General features: G+C 40.0%; 2 protein-coding genes across 4 annotated transcripts in view; both read left to right on the forward strand.

Annotated features, from left to right (window-relative positions):
* ascc3 (activating signal cointegrator 1 complex subunit 3) overlaps positions 1-3,504 on the forward strand; it is a 54,430-nt gene extending 50,926 nt beyond the window's left edge. For both annotated transcript variants that reach the window (XM_077574617.1, XM_077574618.1), the window contains exons 40-42: positions 771-977; positions 2,450-2,625; positions 2,724-3,504. In XM_077574617.1, the coding sequence (XP_077430743.1) occupies positions 771-977; positions 2,450-2,625; positions 2,724-2,847 (507 nt within the window). In that variant the 3' untranslated portion in view covers positions 2,848-3,504. The remainder of the gene's footprint in view (positions 1-770; positions 978-2,449; positions 2,626-2,723) is intronic.
* Positions 3,505-4,850: 1,346 nt separating this feature from the next.
* sim1a (SIM bHLH transcription factor 1a) lies at positions 4,851-17,393 on the forward strand. 2 transcript variants are annotated; one of them, XM_077574623.1, is made up of 12 exons: positions 4,851-5,141; positions 5,438-5,785; positions 8,062-8,141; positions 9,753-9,842; positions 9,925-10,033; positions 11,121-11,206; positions 11,292-11,491; positions 11,671-11,777; positions 11,919-12,066; positions 14,859-15,024; positions 15,146-15,554; positions 16,231-17,393. In XM_077574623.1, exons 2-12 carry the CDS (start codon positions 5,611-5,613, stop codon positions 16,908-16,910), a joined length of 2,250 nt encoding a protein of 749 aa, XP_077430749.1. In that variant the 5' UTR covers positions 4,851-5,141; positions 5,438-5,610; the 3' UTR covers positions 16,911-17,393. The 2 variants fall into 2 exon arrangements, with proteins under 2 accessions (XP_077430749.1, XP_077430748.1); XM_077574622.1 differs by having other exon boundaries at positions 4,854-5,141; positions 9,753-9,857; positions 16,231-17,392.
* Positions 17,394-21,678: the final 4,285 nt, after the last annotated feature.

Here is a 21,678-nt window from a genome sequence, read left to right on the forward strand (position 1 = left end):
CCGGGTTCAAGTGTTCTTTTTTTATTCATTTATCTTTCAACTACAAGTATTACTTTGTCATTTTCACATAATTCTTTCAATTGACTTCATAAGCATTCAGCTATTAGCATTCAGCTTTCAGCATTCCCACGCAATTTCTGCAGAAATTGCACTTAGTCTATATTGAAGTAAGACAGTACAGTACTTGAAGATTGAGTTTTTAATAGTTACCAATACCATGCAAGAGATTATATTAAACTCTTGCACACACATGCACACCATTAGCAATGACATGCCATGAGCAGTCTTGCCATTGTGATCCCCGATAGCTCCAGGATCCCCAATTACAGCTCCACTGATGGGGTTTACTGCTCCAATCTAAGTGCTAATTGCAGCAGTAATGAGAGTGAGCAGGCACTGCGGCAGGCTCCGTGGCTTCACCCAATCAGTGGACCCGCTTTCCATCCTTCTCCACCTTTCCTCCTCTCATCACCCCTGCCCTCCCACAGTAGGCTGGCCTCGCTAATTAAATAATTAGATGTGCAGCAGTGTTCCTGTCTGGTTTGCTCAGAGCGTGCAATCCTCACATAAATAGCCTTTTGGCTTTCTCACCCAAGCTCCCATATAACGCACATGCACACAAATGCATCTTTCTTTGTACTGTGTTGTTGTCAGCATCGGACATTTAATTTGTCATAGTGTTTTACCTCAGCTAAATTAAGACAGTTTATTTACAAGCACCCCAAACTGCTATTGTGACCTCTTTTTTAATTTATTTTATGTTTGGTCAGATGTGGGCCTTCCTCAGTCATCTTCCAGTGCTGGAGGTGGCGTTGAGTGTCAAGGGCTGGTGGGAAGAGAGCCAACAACAAACAGAGCGCCAGGTACCGGCTGCAGGAGCAAACCTGAGGGAGGCCAGCAGTTGGTTGGATGTCCACGCTGACCAGGAGTATGTTTTGCAAGTGTCACTGAGACGCATCAACCAGGGCCAGCAGAGGGTCAGTACATTTTGTTGTAGATAAATATAATGTAGTTCATATTAATTAAAGGGGAAGTCCTTCCAAAAGCTTTTTGACAGTAATAGGTTCTAGGTGCCCCCACTAGTCTAAACACGGTATTCTAATTAATATTGTGTTTGTGGAATATGAGTTGCGAAGCAAAATCCAGGTAATGACCAATCATGGTTCAGCATCAGAAAACAGGTAAGCCATGATTGGTTGTTAGTCGTTACCTGAGCAACTGTGATGTCATTTTCAGTCGACAACAAGTGACAAAATGGCCGCCCCAAACTATAATGTTTAATGGACCTGACATTTGTTTAATGTAATAAAGACTACAGTCATTTCTGGACTACAAGGCGCACCCGACTATAAGCAGCGTAAGCTAAGTTTGGGGAATACTCGAGTTTGTTACACATATAAGCCGCAGGTGTTTTAATGTTACCGCACCTGGGTTCCCGCTAGCTTCTTTTCCATAATGAGGGTGCAAATTGTCTCGCTCTCGTTCTGTCTCGTCTACTGTATTTGGGCTCACTTGGTTTGTTTCGCTCTGCCTGACGCTCTTGCGCTTTCTTTAAAGTGCGCCCCCTTGTGATCTGAAGGATAAGCCGCACCTTTGTGTTAGCCCAGGGTCGAATGCAAGTGAAAAAAGTAGCGGCTTGTAGTCCAGAAATTACTGTAATTTTTTTTGTTTGAAAAATAAATTGGATTTAGATTATTTTTCAAAATCGTTCAAATGGAATGGAGACACTATTCGTCGTACTTTTTCCATGTTTCAGTGAAATTAATTGCATGCAACACACAGCCCCATAAATACATAACACCCGTTAATATTTGGTTAAATGTCCCTTAGCCAGTTTGAACTCAACTATATTTTTGTTTGTTGTTGTTGTGACTATCAAGAAGTTTGTGGCCTATTTCTGACTGGGTATTTGCGCATTCGTTTTGTCTCCATTATCCATTCCCAAAACAGTTTTGGAACGTATTTGGGGTTATTAATATTATCTATTTGGAAGAAAAAATTATGTCCACGTGTCATCTCGCTGTTGATTTTGAGTTGAACTCAAAAGAAATTGTATTTACTTCATTATTCCATCCACTTAACGCAGTGCACCAGAACCACGACGCAACCACCGCAACGCTACTATGAGACCGTCCTTAAGTTTAAAGCTTCACTTCAAATACTTGATTCTTTGTCCTGTGTGGCCGTAGAAGCCTTTGCCCAGAAGGCATTTGGTTTCTCCATGCAAGCAGCTGCAAATTTCAGTAAAGCTTTGAAGGTGTCGATTTCAGAGCGGGAGCTTCTTTCTTGCTCAGCACCCTTTCAGTCCATCACGTATAAAGCTCGCTTTACTGTCATCACAGGCACTGCTTTCCTAGCCGTTCTACCTCATGGCAGGCTAAGAAAAAAAAAAGTTGTTAACTGTTTGATCATTTAGTGAATTTTGTCACTGCTGTCTTTGTTTGAACAGAGGAAGCAAGACAGTAAGGCTCAGGCTCCAAGATTCCCCAAAATGAAAGATGAAGGCTGGTTCCTCGTCATTGGGGAAGTGGATCACAAGGCCTTGCTAGCAGTCAAACGAATCGGATACGTGCGCAACCACACGACAGCGTCCGTGGCCTTTTACACACCAGAGAAGACTGGAAAGTAAGATCCATCCTATCGAGAACGTTCGGTCATGCATTTATAAGATGCCATCATATTGGTCTCACGTGGTTGTCAAAACGTTTGCCTTGTGCTTTCAGATGCATCTACACATTGTACTTGATGAGCGACAGCTACCTGGGTCTGGACCAGCAGTATGACATTCACCTCAATGTGACGCCGGCCAGCATCAGTGCCCAGGTCAACACGGAAGTCACCGACTAAATTACAGGATGCGGCTGTTGGCGGTTCAAAAAATGGCACCCAACAGCGGGCATCAGTTCAACACAGCGCATTCTCTAAAACAGTCAGAGGTGGGCATTCCATCAATATTGACGGAAGGTCCGTCAATGACGGATGCTCATTTTGTTGGCGAACTTTGAAGAATTGCTCATTTTGCTGAGCAATGGACGAGTGACGGATTGAACGTTCGGCTTGAAATGTTGACAAATCGACAACGACGCAAGGGTGTCCCGACTGTTAACGATTGCCGAATGATGGACGCTCAAAATTTTTTGACTCTGGAAACAGTCACTGTAACATGAACTTTTGGGTGGGTTTTTTTGTGGGTTTTTTTGTAACCAAACAATGAAGAGATGTATCAAAAACCACAAAACCTGCTCGATTGGATTTTCTAAATTTAGCCTTTTGTGAAAATGTGCATCAATAAATAATTGACTTAATAGAACAAAAATGTACTTAGATATGCATTTTATATTAGATTCTATTCATGTCTGAATTACATGAATGGATCCTGATCATTGTAATGACTGTTGGTTCCTTGTTTTGGACAGTTTCGCTTTTTTTTTTATGTGACTTATCTTTTGTGAATAGATGGGAAAAAAATTGGCACAACAGGTAATAAAAAATATATATATTTGCTGAGTGGATTTGTGGGTGTGTGTGTGTGTGTGTGTGTGTGTGTGTGTGTGTGTGTGTGTGTGTGTGTGTGTGTGTGCGTGTGTGTGTGTGTGTGTGTGTGTGTGTGTGTGTGTGTGTGTGTGTGTGTGTGTGTGTGTGTGTGTGTGTGTGTGTGCGTGTGTGTGCGTGCGTGTGTGTGTGTGTGTGCGCGTGTGTGTGCTCGTGCGTGTGTGTAGGTTTCTTTTTTTTTTTAAACCTTGCATACAACAATATCAAGTATAATCTTAGAATGAGTGCATGCCACATTAAAGTTTATTACATGAAATTATTAAGATCATAATATATGAAATATGATTGCTGAATATAAGGACATCATACAATTATATTGTTTAGGATTCCTTATGCACTCACAGTTAGAATCTTCAACACATATTGAGTGCAATACAGGTCTGTATCAAATAGGTTTGTTTTTTCATCATGTCTTCTGTAATCAGTTGTTTGGTTTTTATTATTAATCACACACACACTTGCACACAATTTCCCCAATGCATTTCAATGGACATCAATCATACACAGACTTTTGCTATTCGTGGGCCGGCACTTGTTTTGTACATCTGGTTAGGAAGTGTGTGGTCCTCATATGGCCCTCAGGAGTCCTGGTGAAAAATTGTGGCCCCTTCCATCATTTAAGTTGCCCAGCTCATATAGTCATTATAGGTTAGAAGTCAGTCTTGACTTCCATGAAGCTTGAACATTAACTTTTTTATTATTACTATTATTATTTATCCTATGCTTTCCCAGTAAGAGACTTGTAATTACTAGTAAATATGGACTTAAATTGAAGGTTAACGCCAGCGTCAAACACGCCGTGATCGTCAAGCATCCTCGATGATTTGCTCGCAGCAGGCTGAATCCTATTAGTGCGCGCGCTTACTTGCACACGCACGCACACGCACACACACACACACATAAATAGCCAACAAAACGAATCATATACTCCTCCAACGTTGTCATGTCACATGGCATGGAATGTGACAATAGTTTCAATCCAACATAAACGTTCTCAGCAAATTAAAAAAACTCCTTTCGAAAATATATTAATCACAGCGCTTGCTATTCATTTCAGATATTAAAATGTATAAATAATTTTGTAATAGTTTTGTAATAGTTTGATTCGTAGCTAGTTCAAATTAACCCTTGAAACGGCGGTTAGTATTATAATTTTATGACTCGGGATTACCAATTTCTTTGGATTCCACGTTTCATCATAATTGTTTTTATGTATGCATTATTTAAAAAAAATAACATAAAAATAAAAAACGTTTTGCATTCCGTGTTTTGTCCTCATTCTGATTATGGACAGACAGACGCGTACTTGTTATCAGCTGTTTAGGCCAGAAGTGATCAAGTCTCAATTGATAGCCAATCATCGTTCATCATACAGCACGTGACTAAACGCGTAGCCAATGGGAACCGGAACAATGTGCACTGTTGTCCAATAGAAGCTGAGCTGTATAGAATCTTTTGGACGCGTTCACTTGAGCCATTAATTCACCCGGGATGCGGAAAAGACGATGCTCACAGTTTTGGACATTTTGACCACTTTCAACTCTCACGGGCTGTGGCTAAAGCAAGATTTTTTTCGGGTCTTTGCCGAGGTAAGAAAACAAGCTTTATGAGTGACGTTTTGAAGAGGATATTAACACAAAATACCAGTCGGCCGTGTGTGTCTAGAGCAGTGGTGGGCAAACTCGGTCCTTAAGGCCCGGCGTCCTGCAACAGGATCGTCACCAATCTTATGCAGAGCTTGCTGATGAGCTGATCATTTATCAGCTGCGTTGGAGAAGGGAAACATCCAAAATCTGCAGGACTCCGGCCCTCGAGGACCGAGTGTGCCCACCCCTGGTCTATAGGGTCTTCCCTAAACTTGAACACATTTCTTCCCCCACTCCAGAATCTCGCCACGTAAAATCCAGTGGAAATGTGACGACTTCCTTCCAGTTGCTGCTGTGGACCTGACGCCGACCTTCACTTACGTCCTCGGGCGTCGCAGCTGCTTTGGAATGCGGCCAGACTTTTCCACGTAACTGCAGGTGGACTCAGAGCTGAGGAAGAAAAGAAGACAGGATGAAAGAGAAATCAAAAAACGCTGCCCGGACTCGACGGGAAAAGGAGAATAGCGAATTTTATGAATTGGCCAAACTGTTGCCGCTCCCGTCGGCCATCACGTCGCAACTGGATAAAGCCTCCATCATCCGCTTGACAACAAGCTACCTCAAAATGAGGATCGTTTTTCCTGAAGGTGAGACTCGTGCATTAGCTCTAGCCTATAGGCTATTTCTTCTATTTCATTTTTTTTTAAATTATAATTTAAATGTCACAAAATGCTTTTTTATTTTTAACCTTGAACATTCAGGTCTACTGTGCATAAACACTAAACAGGCCTACAGCGCAACGAACTTATTTTACCACATGGCCTATTATAATAGCATAATAATTTAGCAATAAAATGAGAATTTAAAAAAATACAGGGTCCTATATATATTGAATGCGTTTTCCGTTTCACAAACCAATCAGACCTGAGTGAACAACATGGAAGGCCGGGATTCGAACCCACACCCTCTCAACTGCGCTCCTTACAATGTTTTACATTTAAATATGAAATAAATAGCGTGCATGAATTCCTTTGAGCCAGACTCATTTAAGAGCAACCTCGGTCATGTGGTTTCCTGGAGTCCCTGTGATGAGGATCCACGCTGCACGCGTGACTGCTGCTTCGCCTCGCAAATTAGCAGCACGCACATGCCTGACCCTTCAACATATTGGGGGGTAAGGGGGGTCGCCGCACAATTTCACTCACAAACAACCTGGACGGGAAACACCAAAAGCAGTGAAACGGTGCACCTCGAATGCGGCAAGCATCGACATCCTGGTAATAAATAGTCATTTATTTATTTATTAATTTGTGGAGAAACTTTTTGCAGTACATGACAGAATGTGAAAGAAAAACCGAAAAAAGAAAGATGCCTATATATGCCATGAATCAAAATTACCATCAATACTAAAAAGCAAAAGCAAATGTAAAAATGTAATTTTCTTTTATGACTGTGTTGCTGAGCTTTGCCATGGCGGTCCACCTCGGTCGAATGACATCTTAACTGGCTAATACTTTGTTGTGTTCCCTTACTGAAAATACGTCACTTAAATAAACGCTCCAATTTAACATCATAACGTTGTTGGTGTATGTCGTATAGTTGCCCACGTGTTAATACATGTGACGTTGGAACGTTAGCGGTAGTATAAGCTCTGTTAAAAACTTAAATTCTGTCTTCTAGGCCCACTTTGATCAATGATCAAACAATCAGTGGGCAACACTTTATATTTTTAAGGTAGGCCTAATAATTATAGGCCTAATTATCACTTGTTGGCTATAATACTCCAGGTTAATCCAGTACGGTGTTAATATTAGCTTATATAATTATAATTATGGATAAAGAAAGTGTGAGGTAAAATATATATATTTTTCCAAATCCAAATAAAAGTGAGCCGCTCTAAGTGTAATATGAGGCTCAGTGCAGTGTATCTTTTCTGACATTTAGTTTATTGTGTACGTGACGAAAATAATAATGCTTCATTGAATATGCGTCGTCGTATCACGTGACTTAAAAAAATGGTTTACATTTAATTGGTATATTGAAATATCTCGTTTTTTTTATTTCTTTGTTGATTTCAATAAATCCAACTGAGTCTTTTATGTTGTTTATGTAGTAAATAAAAGATTTACGAGTTGAGAAAATAAACACAAGCTCGTCTAAAATAAGCTATAGCAGAGACACAAAGTCGTGTATCTTAATAAGCTAACATTATTGCATCCCAAACAAACTTTTTCCGAGGCAGTGATCAATTATACATTCATTATTTTGTTCCTGATGAAAACCTTAATCCAATTCAAGTATTTATTCGATGGTCTTTTCTTTAGTAAAGTGTAGTGGAGGCGATGCGATTGTGTTCCGAGTCCAAACAGAGAAGTCCATATGATGTTCCCCACATGCCGCCTGTTTATTCTGTTGCACATTTGCATTTCAATTCCAAGTCTGCTGCGCGGACTCGTGTTTGTTTTGTCCGCTTTGGGTATTGGGCCTCATGCAGCTTAACTCAAAGCCCCCCCCCCCCCCCCTCCTATTTTGAATAGTTTATGCTAATACTTTCACAGGACAAAAAATGTCCGAAATTATACGGGGATGGTTTCCGTGTTAAAAGATGAGGTTTATTAAGATGTGCTTTTGATTTTAATCTGATGACATTATCAGGTTGCGGTACTTTGCAGCCAACATTGCAGTGCACTATGGCGTACAGATTTAATACCATTTCCTCATTTTCATCGAAATTATATTCAAAAGTTTCATAATTCCTTTGCTGTCCTCTACGAATATTATTATCATGATTATTTACACGCTTTTCCCCTCATGAATACATTATTTATTTAATATCATTTATTATTATTATTATTATTATTGTTATTATCATCATTATTAATATATTGAAACATTATGTATTTGTGTGTGATTTTCTTATCAGGCCTTGGTGAGTCATGGGGCCACGTGAGCCGCAGCTCACTGGATGGGGTCAGCCAGGATTTAGGTTCCCACCTCCTACAGGTATATTATTATTATTATTATTATTATTATTATTATTATTATTATTCAAGCAGTTACCGGTGTCTTATCTCCCACATTTGCCCCATTTGCCACCCACTGGTCTCCTTGTAGTACTTGAAGACTTAATGAGCTGAGCGCATTCATGGTCATGCTCAGGCCTCAATCTGTCTTGGAGCCTTCACACAGCGAACATCATCTCTCACATTAGCAACAACACAAAGAAAGCAGGCTTGCCTGTGACAAAGGCATGTATAGCATATAGTTGGAAAGACAAACGTGTGCCATGTAATTGTATTACAAAGTATATTTTTAGGACGTGAGAACACACACACGCACACACGTATTTAGTTATACATAGGTGTGTATGTGTATATTGAAGAGGAATAAATTTATTTGTCCTCTTTGCGTGTTCCAAAAATATCAAGACAGATTTAATGTAAGAAAAAACACCTTTGCAAGATGATTTATTAAAAAAAAACAGAGATCTCTGGACATAGTGACAGACTCCAAACATCACGTAACAGGTGGAATTTCAGAGTGTCGAATGTGTCTCTTCCGCGTGTAAAATGGCTTCTTATAGTTAAACAGACCGCCTCTCTTTCATTTGTAGACAAAACATACTCTCTGGGTACTTTTCCGTGAGCGATGGCGAAAACAGAGTCAGGGTTAGGGGAGTGTGTGTTCGAGACAGATTCTGTTCTCAGGGACCAAATGTGTGTTTTCGCACAGAACACTAAGAAAGAATTTTTTAGACCAAACAATTTACCAGTTTAAGGTCAAATTATACTGAGTTCAACACTACCTCACATCTACAAAACATTTCGACATGGTTAATATAAAGAATTAAAATGTTAATAATGTATAACAATGGTTAATATATGAAATAAAGAATTTAAATGTTAATAATATCTAACAATATCAATCTGTGCTCCATAAAAGGAGAGCAGAGTATGGACCTGGAAAAAAAATTATTGGATATTTAAAAAAAATAGAAATAAAAAAAACATTTATTAAATTTTTTTTTAATTTATTTGTTTTTTTTAAAAAAAGGAGAGCAATGATGATGTCAAATCGAATGAACAATACTGAGCTCTCCTGAGAAAAAAAAAAATATTGGATATGAAAAAACATTTCCCCGAAAAGCAATTTTGAAAGTTAGCTAACATCAAATATATAGCAATGCACATGCAAATTAATCATAATATGTATGTGATATACGGTATTTTTTTTATCTGCTTGTGCTTGTTCAGCAGCATACTTTGAATGTGGTCTGTTTCTAGACTGACTCAAGTGCAGAAGAGCAAAATGGTATGCTGGGGTTTAGCTTCAAATTGAGCAAGCTTGTAGACAGTTGAGACTCCAAAGCTGCTCTATGAATCCAATAAATGGCCTCCTGTTTTTATCCAGCTCATTTTCATTTTCTGAACTCAACTCCATCTTCAGCTCTGCACATTCACATAGATTCTAATAATATCGACTCGCAATGAGACACTGCAACACACCCACATACTGTATGCATGCTATTAAACACCGCGGTCGTAAATCACGTTGTCCAGATCTTTGGCTTCTTGTGGTCATTAGCTATGGTAACATCTCTGTTGTTTATTTCAGACATTGGACGGCTTTATTTTTGTGGTTGCTCCAGATGGGAAAATAATGTACATATCGGAAACGGCCTCGGTCCATTTGGGTCTGTCTCAGGTTGGTTTAACAAAGGTAATGTTAACTCCGTTGCTATGTCACACCTGAGGCGTCACAGTCCTGACATGGTTGTGCATTTCAGGTCGAGTTGACAGGAAACAGCATCTTTGAATACATTCATCCTGCAGACCACGATGAAATGACAGCTGTCCTCACAGCACACCAGCCTTATCATTCACACTTTGTCCAAGGTAAACAACCTTCCTAAACCATGTACATGATATGAACTCATATTGTAGATCTAACTTCACGCAATTGTGAATACTGAGAGAAAAACAACAATTCACACCAGTGTAGAAGCTTTCTTTTTTTTTATATGTGATTGGGATTTTTATTCTCCACACTTTTTTGCCGTGCAATAACTCCCATATAATTCTTCTTGCTTCTACTTGCTTCAAAAATTCGTATATATCGTCTGATTCCATATTACTTACAGTATTCACACAATTTAATGTTAAATGTCCACTTCTTCCCATTCATTTTCAATGGGACTGACATTGATTTTTTTCTAAGTACTGTGCCACATTATATGCCCACTTCCATACAAAACCGATCATTATTACCACCTCTCTGATAGTGCTCAGTAGAGCAGATGGTAAAGTGCTTTCCAGTAAGCAGGAGGTTGTGGGTTTGAATCCCACCTCCGACTGTACATTGCAAGTATACTCATGGCCATTATGCTACGTGATATACATGTATACCTACTGTACATCATATCAGGAAATTGATTATAATTTCACTGAAATGATTAAATGCATGTTAGCTTTTAGCATTCGATGTCACCTTTCAAAATAAACACGCCATTAGCCATTATATTGAACAAGTCAAGTTAGCTCAGTTATGCCTTCTTCCACAGGGCCAGTACCTTCATATTTGAGTACATTCGATCCCAACTGACTATCATATCAGGAAATTGATTATAATTTCACTAAAATGATCTAAGCACATGCATTAAAATCTTAGCATTCAGCTAATAGCATTCAGCTTTTCAGCATTCTCACGCAATTTCTGCAGAAATTGCACTTTGTCTAGTGTATGTATTATTATTTTGCTTTTTATTTTTTTTTTAAAATCATGCTGAATAGCTGCACCATAGCTCAGTGGGTTGAAATGTCATCAAAGAGCAAAATGTGCATCTGGCTAAGACAGGCGCTCTTTTTTTTTCTTTTTTTCGGAGCCAAACCTATTTATCTGGGAGACAATAAAAAAAAAGTATGTAAGTATTCATGGAATTTCTGTGACAAGTCTCATCTACTTATTCTTTTTTCATCTTTTCAGAATATGAGATGGAACGCTCGTTCTTTCTGAGAATGAAATGCGTCCTTGCAAAAAGGAATGCTGGCCTTACATGTGGCGGTTATAAGGTCAGAGAGGGGGGAAAAAACAGTTTGTTTTTATGTGATTACTTAATCATGTTCTTATTGCAACATTGAATGGCTCATTACGCAGGTGATTCACTGCAGTGGCTACTTGAAAATCCGCCAGTACAGCCTGGACATGTCTCCATTCGACGGCTGCTACCAGAACGTTGGGCTGGTGGCCGTCGGCCACTCGTTGCCACCCAGCGCGATCACAGAGATCAAACTGCACAGCAACATGTTCATGTTTAGAGCCAGTCTGGACATGAAGCTCATCTTCCTCGACTCGCGGTATTTTTGTTTATTTATTTTTTTACATGTTCACACCACTGCTGCACGGGAAATGTGATAGCGACGTGTGTCATTTCGACATTTTTCTCTCAATACTTTAATGGATTTGTTTCCACTTTGGATAGTGTGTCAACATGAGAACACTTAATGACAGCTGAAAATGTGTGTGTGTTGTTTAGGGTGGCAGAGCTAACAGGCTACGAGCCACAAGATCTCATCGAGAAGACCCTCTATCATCATGTCCACAGCTGCGACTCCTTCCATCTGCGCTGTGCACATCATTTGCGTGAGTAGTTGAACATGCAATATTATCATACTTTACCCTCTAACTTCTCCCATTAAATTTTTGAAGAAAGGTAATACAAAAAAAATGCTGGAAGGTTATTGATAATGTGATTTACTAGAAGCTATTTCTATCTTTTTGTAGTTCTTGTGAAAGGTCAAGTCACCACTCGGTACTACCGTTTCTTGGCCAAACATGGCGGCTGGGTGTGGGTTCAGAGTTACGCAACCATCGTACACAACAGTCGCTCCTCCAGACCTCACTGCATCGTCAGCGTCAACTACGTTCTGACGTAAGTGCTTGATATTTGCCACAATGCTGCTTACAGCCCCTTTCCCTCACAAAGTAAAACATTTAAATGTTCCTTTAAGTCTTACAATATGGAGACTGCCCTCATGCTAATTTTGACCATCCTCCGAAAACCTCATGAGACTTTATGTCAGAGAGCATTAAAATCATTAAATCCACAAGATTTTATGTTATTTTTCCCCTTTTTTAAAGAAGCATAATTAGAACTGGTTGACATCTCCTCATGAATAAAGCAAATGCTGCACGATATCTTTTCTGGATGATACGGCCCATAGAGAAAGTCAAAACTCTTTTCTTTTTTTTTGTAGTTTGGGTTTGAAAGATATCTTTTGTGACTGGCAACTTATCTAGAGTGTTTGGGTCTCACATGACATCACATAAAGTGAACTCTACTTCTGTCTCATGACCTCAGTAGACAATCATGACAAGGTGTCAATCCCAGATTTCCATTGAAATAGGTAGCAGCACTCTTTATTCTAAAACTATTTGGACAACTAGCAGGTTGAGTACTACATTTTGTCTCTATCAGACCTGACTTCCTATTTTGACAGGCAGAGCAAATCTTGACACATTTATTTGACCTCTTAAATTCAGAATCTAGAAAAGGGTTATGTTTAATCAAGTGTCTTTGTATATTAAGGGCTGCAATGGCTCTTTTGGAATATGCGACTGAAATGTTTGAAATAAAACATACTTAAGTCTGAGGTTTTGCACAAGACCTTGAACTATAAGATAATCTTTGTAAGGAATGTTATCAGGGGCAAATATGTCCGTCCAGTAGCCTTTATGTACATTTGAACAATGGATACAAAGTGATAAGGGCAATTCACCTGAACGTGAACTTGCACAGTGTGTGTGTGTGTGTGTGTGCGTGTGTGTGTGTGTGTGTGTGTGTGTTCAAGGTACTGTATGTAGTCTGCCACTGCAGACATTTCATCAGTGAAAGCATTTAACCACAAAAGCTTAAAAGGGGAAACTAGTTTACTTATGTGTGCACCGTGAATTATTTACCGTTACAATCTGTGCCACAGAAGAATATTGTAAGCCCCCTTAGAGATTTAGGAGATTTAGAAATATTTTTATAATATCAATCTAGAAATGACGTTTTTTTTGACAGTTTTATGAACTTATATAACAGTTTTATGAACTATATATATATATATAAAAAAAAAAGAACAACAATTTTCCTCATCTCTTCACCTCCTCAGTTTGGTCATGACCACACATGGTATTGCAAGTGTAAACTTTGCCTTTCGAATTTGATGTGGTCCTTTACAAGTTTCAGTGTGACAGGTTATGCTAAGGCAAAGTAGGCTGCAGGTTTACAGAGCTCTGGATACAGTACAATAGTTTCCCTACTTTAAAGTGACAGTGTGTAATAAGAGACCACTAGATGTCGCTATAACATAGAACGCAGCCGAAACGTGTGCATTTCGAAGCGCACACACACTATGGTGCAGGGGTGGCCAAGTTCGGTCCTCGAGAGCCCCTATCAAGCCTGTTTTCCATGTTTCTCTCCACTAACACACCTGATTCATGATCAAGATTGTCATCAAGCTTCTGCAAAGCTTGCTGATGAGCTGAACATTAGATTCAGCTGCGCTGAAAGAGGGAGACATGGAAAACAGGCTGGATAGTGGCTCTCGAGGACAGAACTTGGCCACCCCTGCTATGGTGGCTCAGAGAGACCATACTTCGTAAGCCTACCACCAATTCTTATTTTGCATGAGCCAATAAGCATCTTGGCGAGTGACGGCGACTTGGCGGCCAGTGTGAAGTCCGACAAGCAACGCCAAAAGACTGAGCGAGCCGGATTTAGCCGGAGCGGCTAGCGGGTGTTTGACTAATTCTAAGCACAGAATAAAGGAAGGGTGTCTAATCCGATGAATTCAATCCATCTAGATGTACTGTATACAATATTGCTATCCGGCAGAGGTGGGCATTCCACAATTAACAATTAACGAATTACGGGATACTTCGAAAAAATTGATGGACTAAGCATTGCCGGAATTGGATTTTCGTCCGTCATTGTAATCGTCAATCTGTCAATGACGGAATTCCCATTTTGCTGATAACTGACAAATTACGCAAACATTGACGGAGGCCCACTTCGAATGACAGATTGGCAATTACAATGCGGTTCTGCTTGAAATATTGACGTATTGTTGATGACGGCAGGGTGTCCCGACTGTTGACGTGCCCACCTCTGCCATCCAGTTTTTGTGACCAAACACTGAGAGCAAAGGAAGATTGGATGACTATTTGTCTCGAGTAAATCTCTGCCAAGGATTTCAGCCATGGCAACTTCCATAGAACACTTGAGAGAGAAATCGATTCCTTTTTCACATTACTAAGACGTCAACACTCCCCAGGCCTGATTCAGCCAGACATAGCCTTTAATCTCCTAATGTATTTGATTGGTCTGCTTTCCCTCTGTGCGCTGTTTGTTAAAGGCCTTGCTTCAATCCCTCTAGTCAAAAAAAAAAAAAGCCTCCCAACAGCCGTTCCAGCTCTTTCAGAACATCCCAACACTTCCAAGTATTAATGTTGTCACACATGGACACGCAACACTTAGTGTGTGTTGGTCCTTCACAATGAGGCTCAGAATGCTAAAACAAATGCTAATGAGCTTTTGCTGGAAGGGAAAAGAATAACTATACTGTTGTTTTTGAAGAGACAGGCGACAAGAGACCTACCTCCCTGTATTGTACATCTTTTGAACGTAAATGTAGAATATCGCAAAAAAAAACAACTAATTAATGCTTGTGTCTTTAGGGAGACGGAGTATAAAGGCTTCCAGCTCTCTCTGGATCAGGTCATGTCCAAGGCCCCCTTCCCTTTCAGCAGCAATACAACGAGCAGTCTAACCGAAACAAGCAGAGCCACTAAGAGCAGAGTGTCCCGCCCCAAAACCAAAGCTCGACTCTCACCGTACAATCAGGTGAGTATTTTAGATGTGCATGTTTTGATCTAGAGTTAAACCTGTTTACAAAGTGTTGAAGAAAACAATTATATCAGGTTATGCTTGTTTTTCTTTGACCCCCCCCCCCCCCTCAACCCAGCATCCCAGTTTTCAGATGGAGCGCTCAGATTCAGATCAGGACAGTCCCTGGAGGGGAAGCCCCCTAACTGACACAGCCTCGCCACAGATGCTGGAGACAAATGAAGGCGCGGACGCCTCCTGCGCGTACAAGCAGTTCACTGATTCCGCTCCGCTGTGCTACAGTGCGTCCGAAGAGCAGCATCGTACCGCAGACGGTCACAAACACGTCCATGCTCAAGCCCAAGGTCAAAGTTGTGAACGGGGTCGATGTGAAGCGGGACGCTATTTCCTCGGAGCGCCTCCTCCCGGCAGGGACTCGTGGTGGAGCACAACACGGGCAATCTTGCCCCTCAGCAAAAGCTCATTGGAGAACCACAAAGGATGCGATGCTGGCATGCCACATATTGCAGCGGTTCACAGTTACGATGGTAAGAACGCACATGTCATCTTGAATACAGTTTAAGTCTATTTTGTGATGGCGGTTGATACAATGGGGCAAAAAAGTTTCTTATAGACTCCCTATTGGATTTTGGCCAAATACTTTTTTACGCCACTGTAACTGACTTGTTCATATTTAACAAAGTTGGAGGTGTGTTTGGGGTTATGTTGGAATACTGCCAAGGGCTGCCGGATGGGGAGGGGCTCATGCACAGTGCGTAGTATGTCACAGTGCAGGGGTGGCATGGGTCGGTGGTCGTCTCCCAATCCGTGAGGTTGTGGGTTCGATCCTCACCACTGGTGAGCATGTCAAAGTGTCCTTGAGCAAGACACTGAACCCCAATTTGCTCCCAGTGAGCCTGGCAGCGCCCTGCATGGCAGCAGTCGACCACTGGTTTGTGAATGTGAGACATTGTAAAGCGCTAAAGGCACCAAATGGTCTATATAAAGTGCTATATAAAAAAGCAGTCCATTGACCATTTTAGAGTATGTTGGCATTCACGGTTCCCTTAATGAACCTTATCCACTGCCATCACCTGGTTGCCACCACACACTTGACAACATCTGAACCAAATAAATGTATCTTGGTCTCATCAGACCACAGGTCAGGTTGACTACTTTTCATTTGATCAAAGTGTCATTTATTCAGTGTTATGTGTCTTAAAGGTCGCAATCATTGGGATGAGGACAGTGTGGTGAGCTCTCCAGATCGAGGCTCCACCAGTGACTCGGGAGATCGCCAGCGCAGCGACCAGTTCAGGTTCAGCCCACAGGAACCCAGCAAAATGGAGACACTTATACGAGCAACACAGCAAATGATTAAGGAGGAGGAAAGTCGACGACAGCTACGAAAGGCTCATCCAGAAACTCCACTGGGGCAGGTCAACGGACTGTTAAACAGCGCCGGTCTCTGCTGTACCTCCGAATATCCTCAAAGGCCAATACAGGCTGTGGTGTGTCGCGGTTTGAGTCACGTGATTAGCCCGGTGCACAGCCCCGCCCATTCGTCGAGGCTAAGTCCAGGGTCTGAAAGCCTCAACAAGTCCAAAGACTACCTCCAGACAGACCTGGGTTCGCGGTCTTTACAATTGCATTACCCGTTCGGTCGAGCAGGCCCATGTTCAGATTCTTCCACCCCGGCCCCAGCTCTGTACCCGCCCCATACCCACTTTAGGCCATACTTGGAAAAACATACACCTTACACCTTAGAGCACCTCTACGAGCAAGAGAGCCTCCGAGGCTACTGCGCTTCTGCCAGCACGGATATGACCCCTCACCTCCGCATGCCGGCAGAACAGACACCCGGACCCAAAGGCACCTCTGTCATTATCACCAATGGCAGCTAACACTCATTTTACACGCACGCACACACACACTTGGACTGATGTCAATAAGCCCCTGTGACTGGCTGCTTAGCCCGTATCAAACCATTTTGATTCAGGCTCCTCTATGCTGACAGTATTATGCTGACCTTCCCTGAAAATGACTTCCTAGTACTTGTTACATTTCATAGTTTAGGTTTAGAACACTTACCCCAGTATTGCCTAGATTTGCCTAATATTCAATATGCCAATAACGAGATCTCGTACATGACTATTAGATTGCATTTTTAAGTCCCGCCGCACATCAAGCAAGACCGGATGCTAATGAACTGTCGCACCGTGTCAGGGTATCTGAAACTAGTTTTCATGAGTGGCAAAATGTTTGCAACTAGTTTTGAAATTTGAATTGCAGGTGAACAAGTGTTGCAATGCCACAGCATTAATGGCCAATAAAAAAAAAAAAAAAAGCCACGTGTCACATGATCTTTAAGCAACAGCAACAAGGTTGTCACAAAGCTATACCAATACGTTTATATTTATATAACACTAATAAATAAACACTTATATATATATATATATATATATATTAGTGTTTTACAATATTAGTTCATTGTATATATATATATATATATATATATATATATATATATATATATATATATATATATATATATTAGTGTTTTACAATATTAGTTCATTGTATTTTTATAGCTGTGGCTATAAAAGCAAAGCGTGGAGAGTCTTTGTCACCTGAAATGTACAAGTTCAACCAAAAGCGTGTCCAATATCCACACCCTGTCCTTTCTTTCCTCTCTAGCTACAACGTCCAGGGCAATCTGCTTCTTCCTTGACAATCACACCATCTTGTTTGTGGTTTTAAACAAATAATACAATATTTGACTTTTACGCGGAGCCTCAAAACATTGTTTCCTGACCAGACCACAGTTGTCGGCAGATGATCGGTGGGGAGTTGCCCACTCTAAGCAGTTTGTACTTGTTCAGTTGAGTTGTGTTCAGTCACTTCGCTCGGTGCGCGTTGGCCCAAATAAAGATTTAACGGCCATTTTATTCATCGAGCTTCAAACTGTCCTCAAGTACAGTCCAGCACTGACTCTATACATGCGATACACAACTGCTAAATCTTTGCTTTGTAGTCTACTAGACTTGAGGGTTCACATATTTCAAGGACTTCGGTCAATTGAGTAATAGTAAGAAAATAATAGAAATAAAAATGTAACTTAAAAGTTTGCTCATGATCAGCCAACAACTAAAATGCAAGTATAAAGGAGAAAGAACAACAAAACACACACAGCAGCAATGCCACTGAACTCAAAATTGCTACCAGAATCTGCGTCGGTTTTTTGCTGGGGTTGTTTTAATCTATTTACATCCATGGTTGGTAAATTTGATACACCAAAGACAAGAGGTTTGCATTTTTTTTTCTTATACACCAATAGATCATTGGGCCTTTCTCTCGTAGCTCTGGAACTCTGTGGACATTATCGCTGTTCATTGGTCAGCTGTCAATCAGACACCACTACTGGATCATTGTCTAACATATTTTCTTTTATTTTTTTATCGGTGAATTCATTTAACTAGATCTTTCAACATTTACAAAACATTGGATTCAACTCATTCTGCTAAACGTACATTCAAGACTTGAGATTCGTTTGTGAAACTCACTTTGGCTGTGCAAATCTTTGCGTTATCAAAGCTTTTGGTTGAGGTGAAATAAAAGAGTTGAATGTGTTGCACTTTGCAGTGATGCATAGAAACGTCCCACGGTATATCTTTTCTAAACTGACTAATATGCAAATCTTCGATCTTTTTCATTGCGTTTTTTTCTTTTTCTTGCTAAGAGGCAGTATTGTACATAAATTAATTTTCATACCGATCCTGACACTCATGACTCTCATGGGTGCCAAATGATAACCAAGGAAATTTGTATTCATATCACAAGATGTCTGCAGATGCATAAATGTGGAAGAAAAAAATGATTGACATGACAACAAAACTACCACAAAGTTACACAAGGAAAATAAAGCACTGTTTCCATACTAGCCGTTTGGTAATTACTGCAGGGAAATCATATTGATGGCGACGGGCAGAATACCCGTAGCCTACCACAAAAAAAAACAAAAAAAACATACATTGCATAATCAAAGACAGCAAGCCATTTTCAACACTTAAAACAGGTCGTAATTTGTAAAAAAAAAAAATAACACCTACGTGTGGACTGACCAATAATATAAAAATAAAATAAATAAATATAGGTTTCAGCCCAACGCCAGCGATATGCAGTATAACTAGTTTAAATATCAAGGACAGTTTCAAAAATCTTGGTTCTATGTAGCCTACTTTATACCCAGATTTTTTTTTTTTTAAGTAATCCTATTCTGAGCTAAATGATGTGCTCAGTCTCTCAATGGCGTCCTGTAAATATACTCAATTGATAGTAGCAACATGTTTTCGCACTTTGTTTGAAACACTGTTACAATCATCCCAAATTTAATTGTGTGTAAAATTTTGTGTGTTTCTTTCAAAAAATAAAATCAGATTGCAGAGATTAAATATGCTTTGTTTTTGCACAGATTCACATGCACCCCATTTCATTTAATCAAAATCATTGCAAGCCCAGAAGAGATGTGCATGTAAACAATCAGTGCGTATCAGTTATCAGCATATTCTAGAACATTAAATATTCAAAAAGATATATATTTTATAATGTGTCAATGTAATAAAAAGGAAAACAGTCAAATTTTCAACAGATTTTAAAGATGTTCTTTTTTTCAGGCTGAAAGCGTCAGTAAAATGTGCAGGGCTTGCGTGAAGCTGCACTGGCAAATAAAGAGCTGATGAAAATCAATACGGCAGAATTCTCCATTAAGCCGCATGATTTGTGCCGATGTGGAGGTAAGAGATGAAGCCTCCTCATCAGCCTGATGGACGTTTGCTGTTTGCTTTATTCATCCCAGGCTGATCTGCTGCTCCGCTTTCCCCCAGGGTGCTCCCCCCTTTACCTCCATATTAAGAGCTTTCCATCCTAATAATTTCTTCTCTTCTTTTTGCAATCTTTTCACTGATTACTCTTGAGGCTGATGCAAACTTCATCCCTAGCATCTAACCGGGAAGCCAGCAAAGTAGCATTGGTTGAATTCAACAGCTGTGAAATACTGGCCCATTTTAATCAATGAATTGATGAATCCGTGTTGAATTTCTATACAGAGCATAGTTTGTGCAGATATTATTGGCTCTCATATACACGTCGTAAAATCATTCTTTTTGTCTGCTGCTCTCAAAATTCTCTAGCCTCACTGCAGTTATACCCGCTCTGGTCCATGTCTAATTGGGGTTTGATGAGGTTAACGTCAAAAATCATTTATTTTGTAAAGAATTCTTACTCCACTCGTGTCCGTTCTGGCGTCGAATCTCATTGCATATAAAACCAGGTGTTTTTCATGCATACAACTACCAAGTGGAATAAAAACGTCCTTAGAACTTGACTAGATGATTGGATACTAAATGGATCACTAACTTTTTTAACCCTTGTTATGCTGTTAACTTGAGGGTCAACTTTAAAATTGAAAATTGACTTTTTAATTATTGTACTATCCTTACTTTCAGAAGAGGCAAATCCAGGTAGAGAAAGTAAAAAAACTGTCACAGTTTGGCTCTAGCCCATAGTGCTAGCTAGCTAGCTAGCTAGCTACCTAGCAGATAACCGAGCACCCGGGGAGCTAGCTATGGTGCTCGCTAGGTAGCACCTGGGGCTCAAGCCAAACTGTGGCAGGGATTTTTACTTTTTGGACCTGGATTTGCCACCTCTGCTTACTGTTGACATCAAATCAACTGGTTCAGTGGTTCGGTTTAACTAACTCGAATATTTCAAAGAGCTCTGTACTGGGGCCCCTTATTTTCTTTTTTCTTCTTCTTTCTCACAACACCACAGTAACTAAAGGCTGAAATGGTTATTTTGCATTTATTGACCGCCACAGGGCCTCCTGTAAGAGAGCACATAAGTCTTCCGTTGTACTCAACAATTTAATTAGCTCTGAAGTGCAGACTTATCTTTATATATTGCATATCGTCATTGACTACTGCACTGCTATGAGATGAATGATGAACAGAGAACGTGAAACAGGAAACGGAAATATAGAGCAGCCTTCCAAATTAGAAGCATGGATTTCAAAACAATATATTATTAAACATGGCAAAATGACTTATATGAGCATGTTGAAATTTTTTTTTTCATTTCATTAAATTTTAAGGAAATTTGCTATAGTTGGGATTTATATGTCTTTTTTAAATTTTTTTATCTGTCATTGTTTTTGGGGGAGAAATTTTATACATCATAAGTACCAATGGTATCGGCACTTAGTATCGGTATCAGTGAGTACTGAAGATTGGTGTATTTGTATCGGACAAAAAAAAAGTATAGAACATCCCTAGTAATAATAATAATAATAACACATTATGGGTTATATTAAGACATCAAAAGCATAACATTTACTTAAGGATATAAATTATTACTAATATTTTAGAGGAGAAGCTGATTAGAAAAGGACTATTACTATTATACAGTACTATACAAAAGAGATAACACTCATAAAATAGAATAGAATAAAAATCTCAGATTTTCATCTGTGTTTGTGTATGTGAGGCTCAGCTGTGAAAAAGCGTGATGTCTTTTGTATTGATCCCCGATAAGAAGACAACAGACTCCAATGTTAGTTTTTCGGATTATCTCCGTTCTCATTCCTTGCTCGGTATTCCGATCCCATTTTCAGATGTG

The sequence above is a fragment of the Vanacampus margaritifer genome, chromosome 9 (genome assembly GCF_051991255.1).
Source record: "Vanacampus margaritifer isolate UIUO_Vmar chromosome 9, RoL_Vmar_1.0, whole genome shotgun sequence".
Lineage (NCBI taxonomy): Eukaryota > Metazoa > Chordata > Actinopteri > Syngnathiformes > Syngnathidae > Vanacampus > Vanacampus margaritifer.

Coding starts and splice junctions, on each gene's coding strand:
- sim1a (XM_077574622.1), top strand. CDS start 5,611: ATGAAAGAGAAATCAAAAAACGCTGCCCGGACTCGACGGGAAAAGGAG. Junction 8,142..9,752: donor TAGGTTCCCACCTCCTACAG/GTATATTATTAT, acceptor TGTTTATTTCAG/ACATTGGACGGCTTTATTTT. Junction 11,778..11,918: donor GCGCTGTGCACATCATTTGC/GTGAGTAGTTGA, acceptor ATCTTTTTGTAG/TTCTTGTGAAAGGTCAAGTC.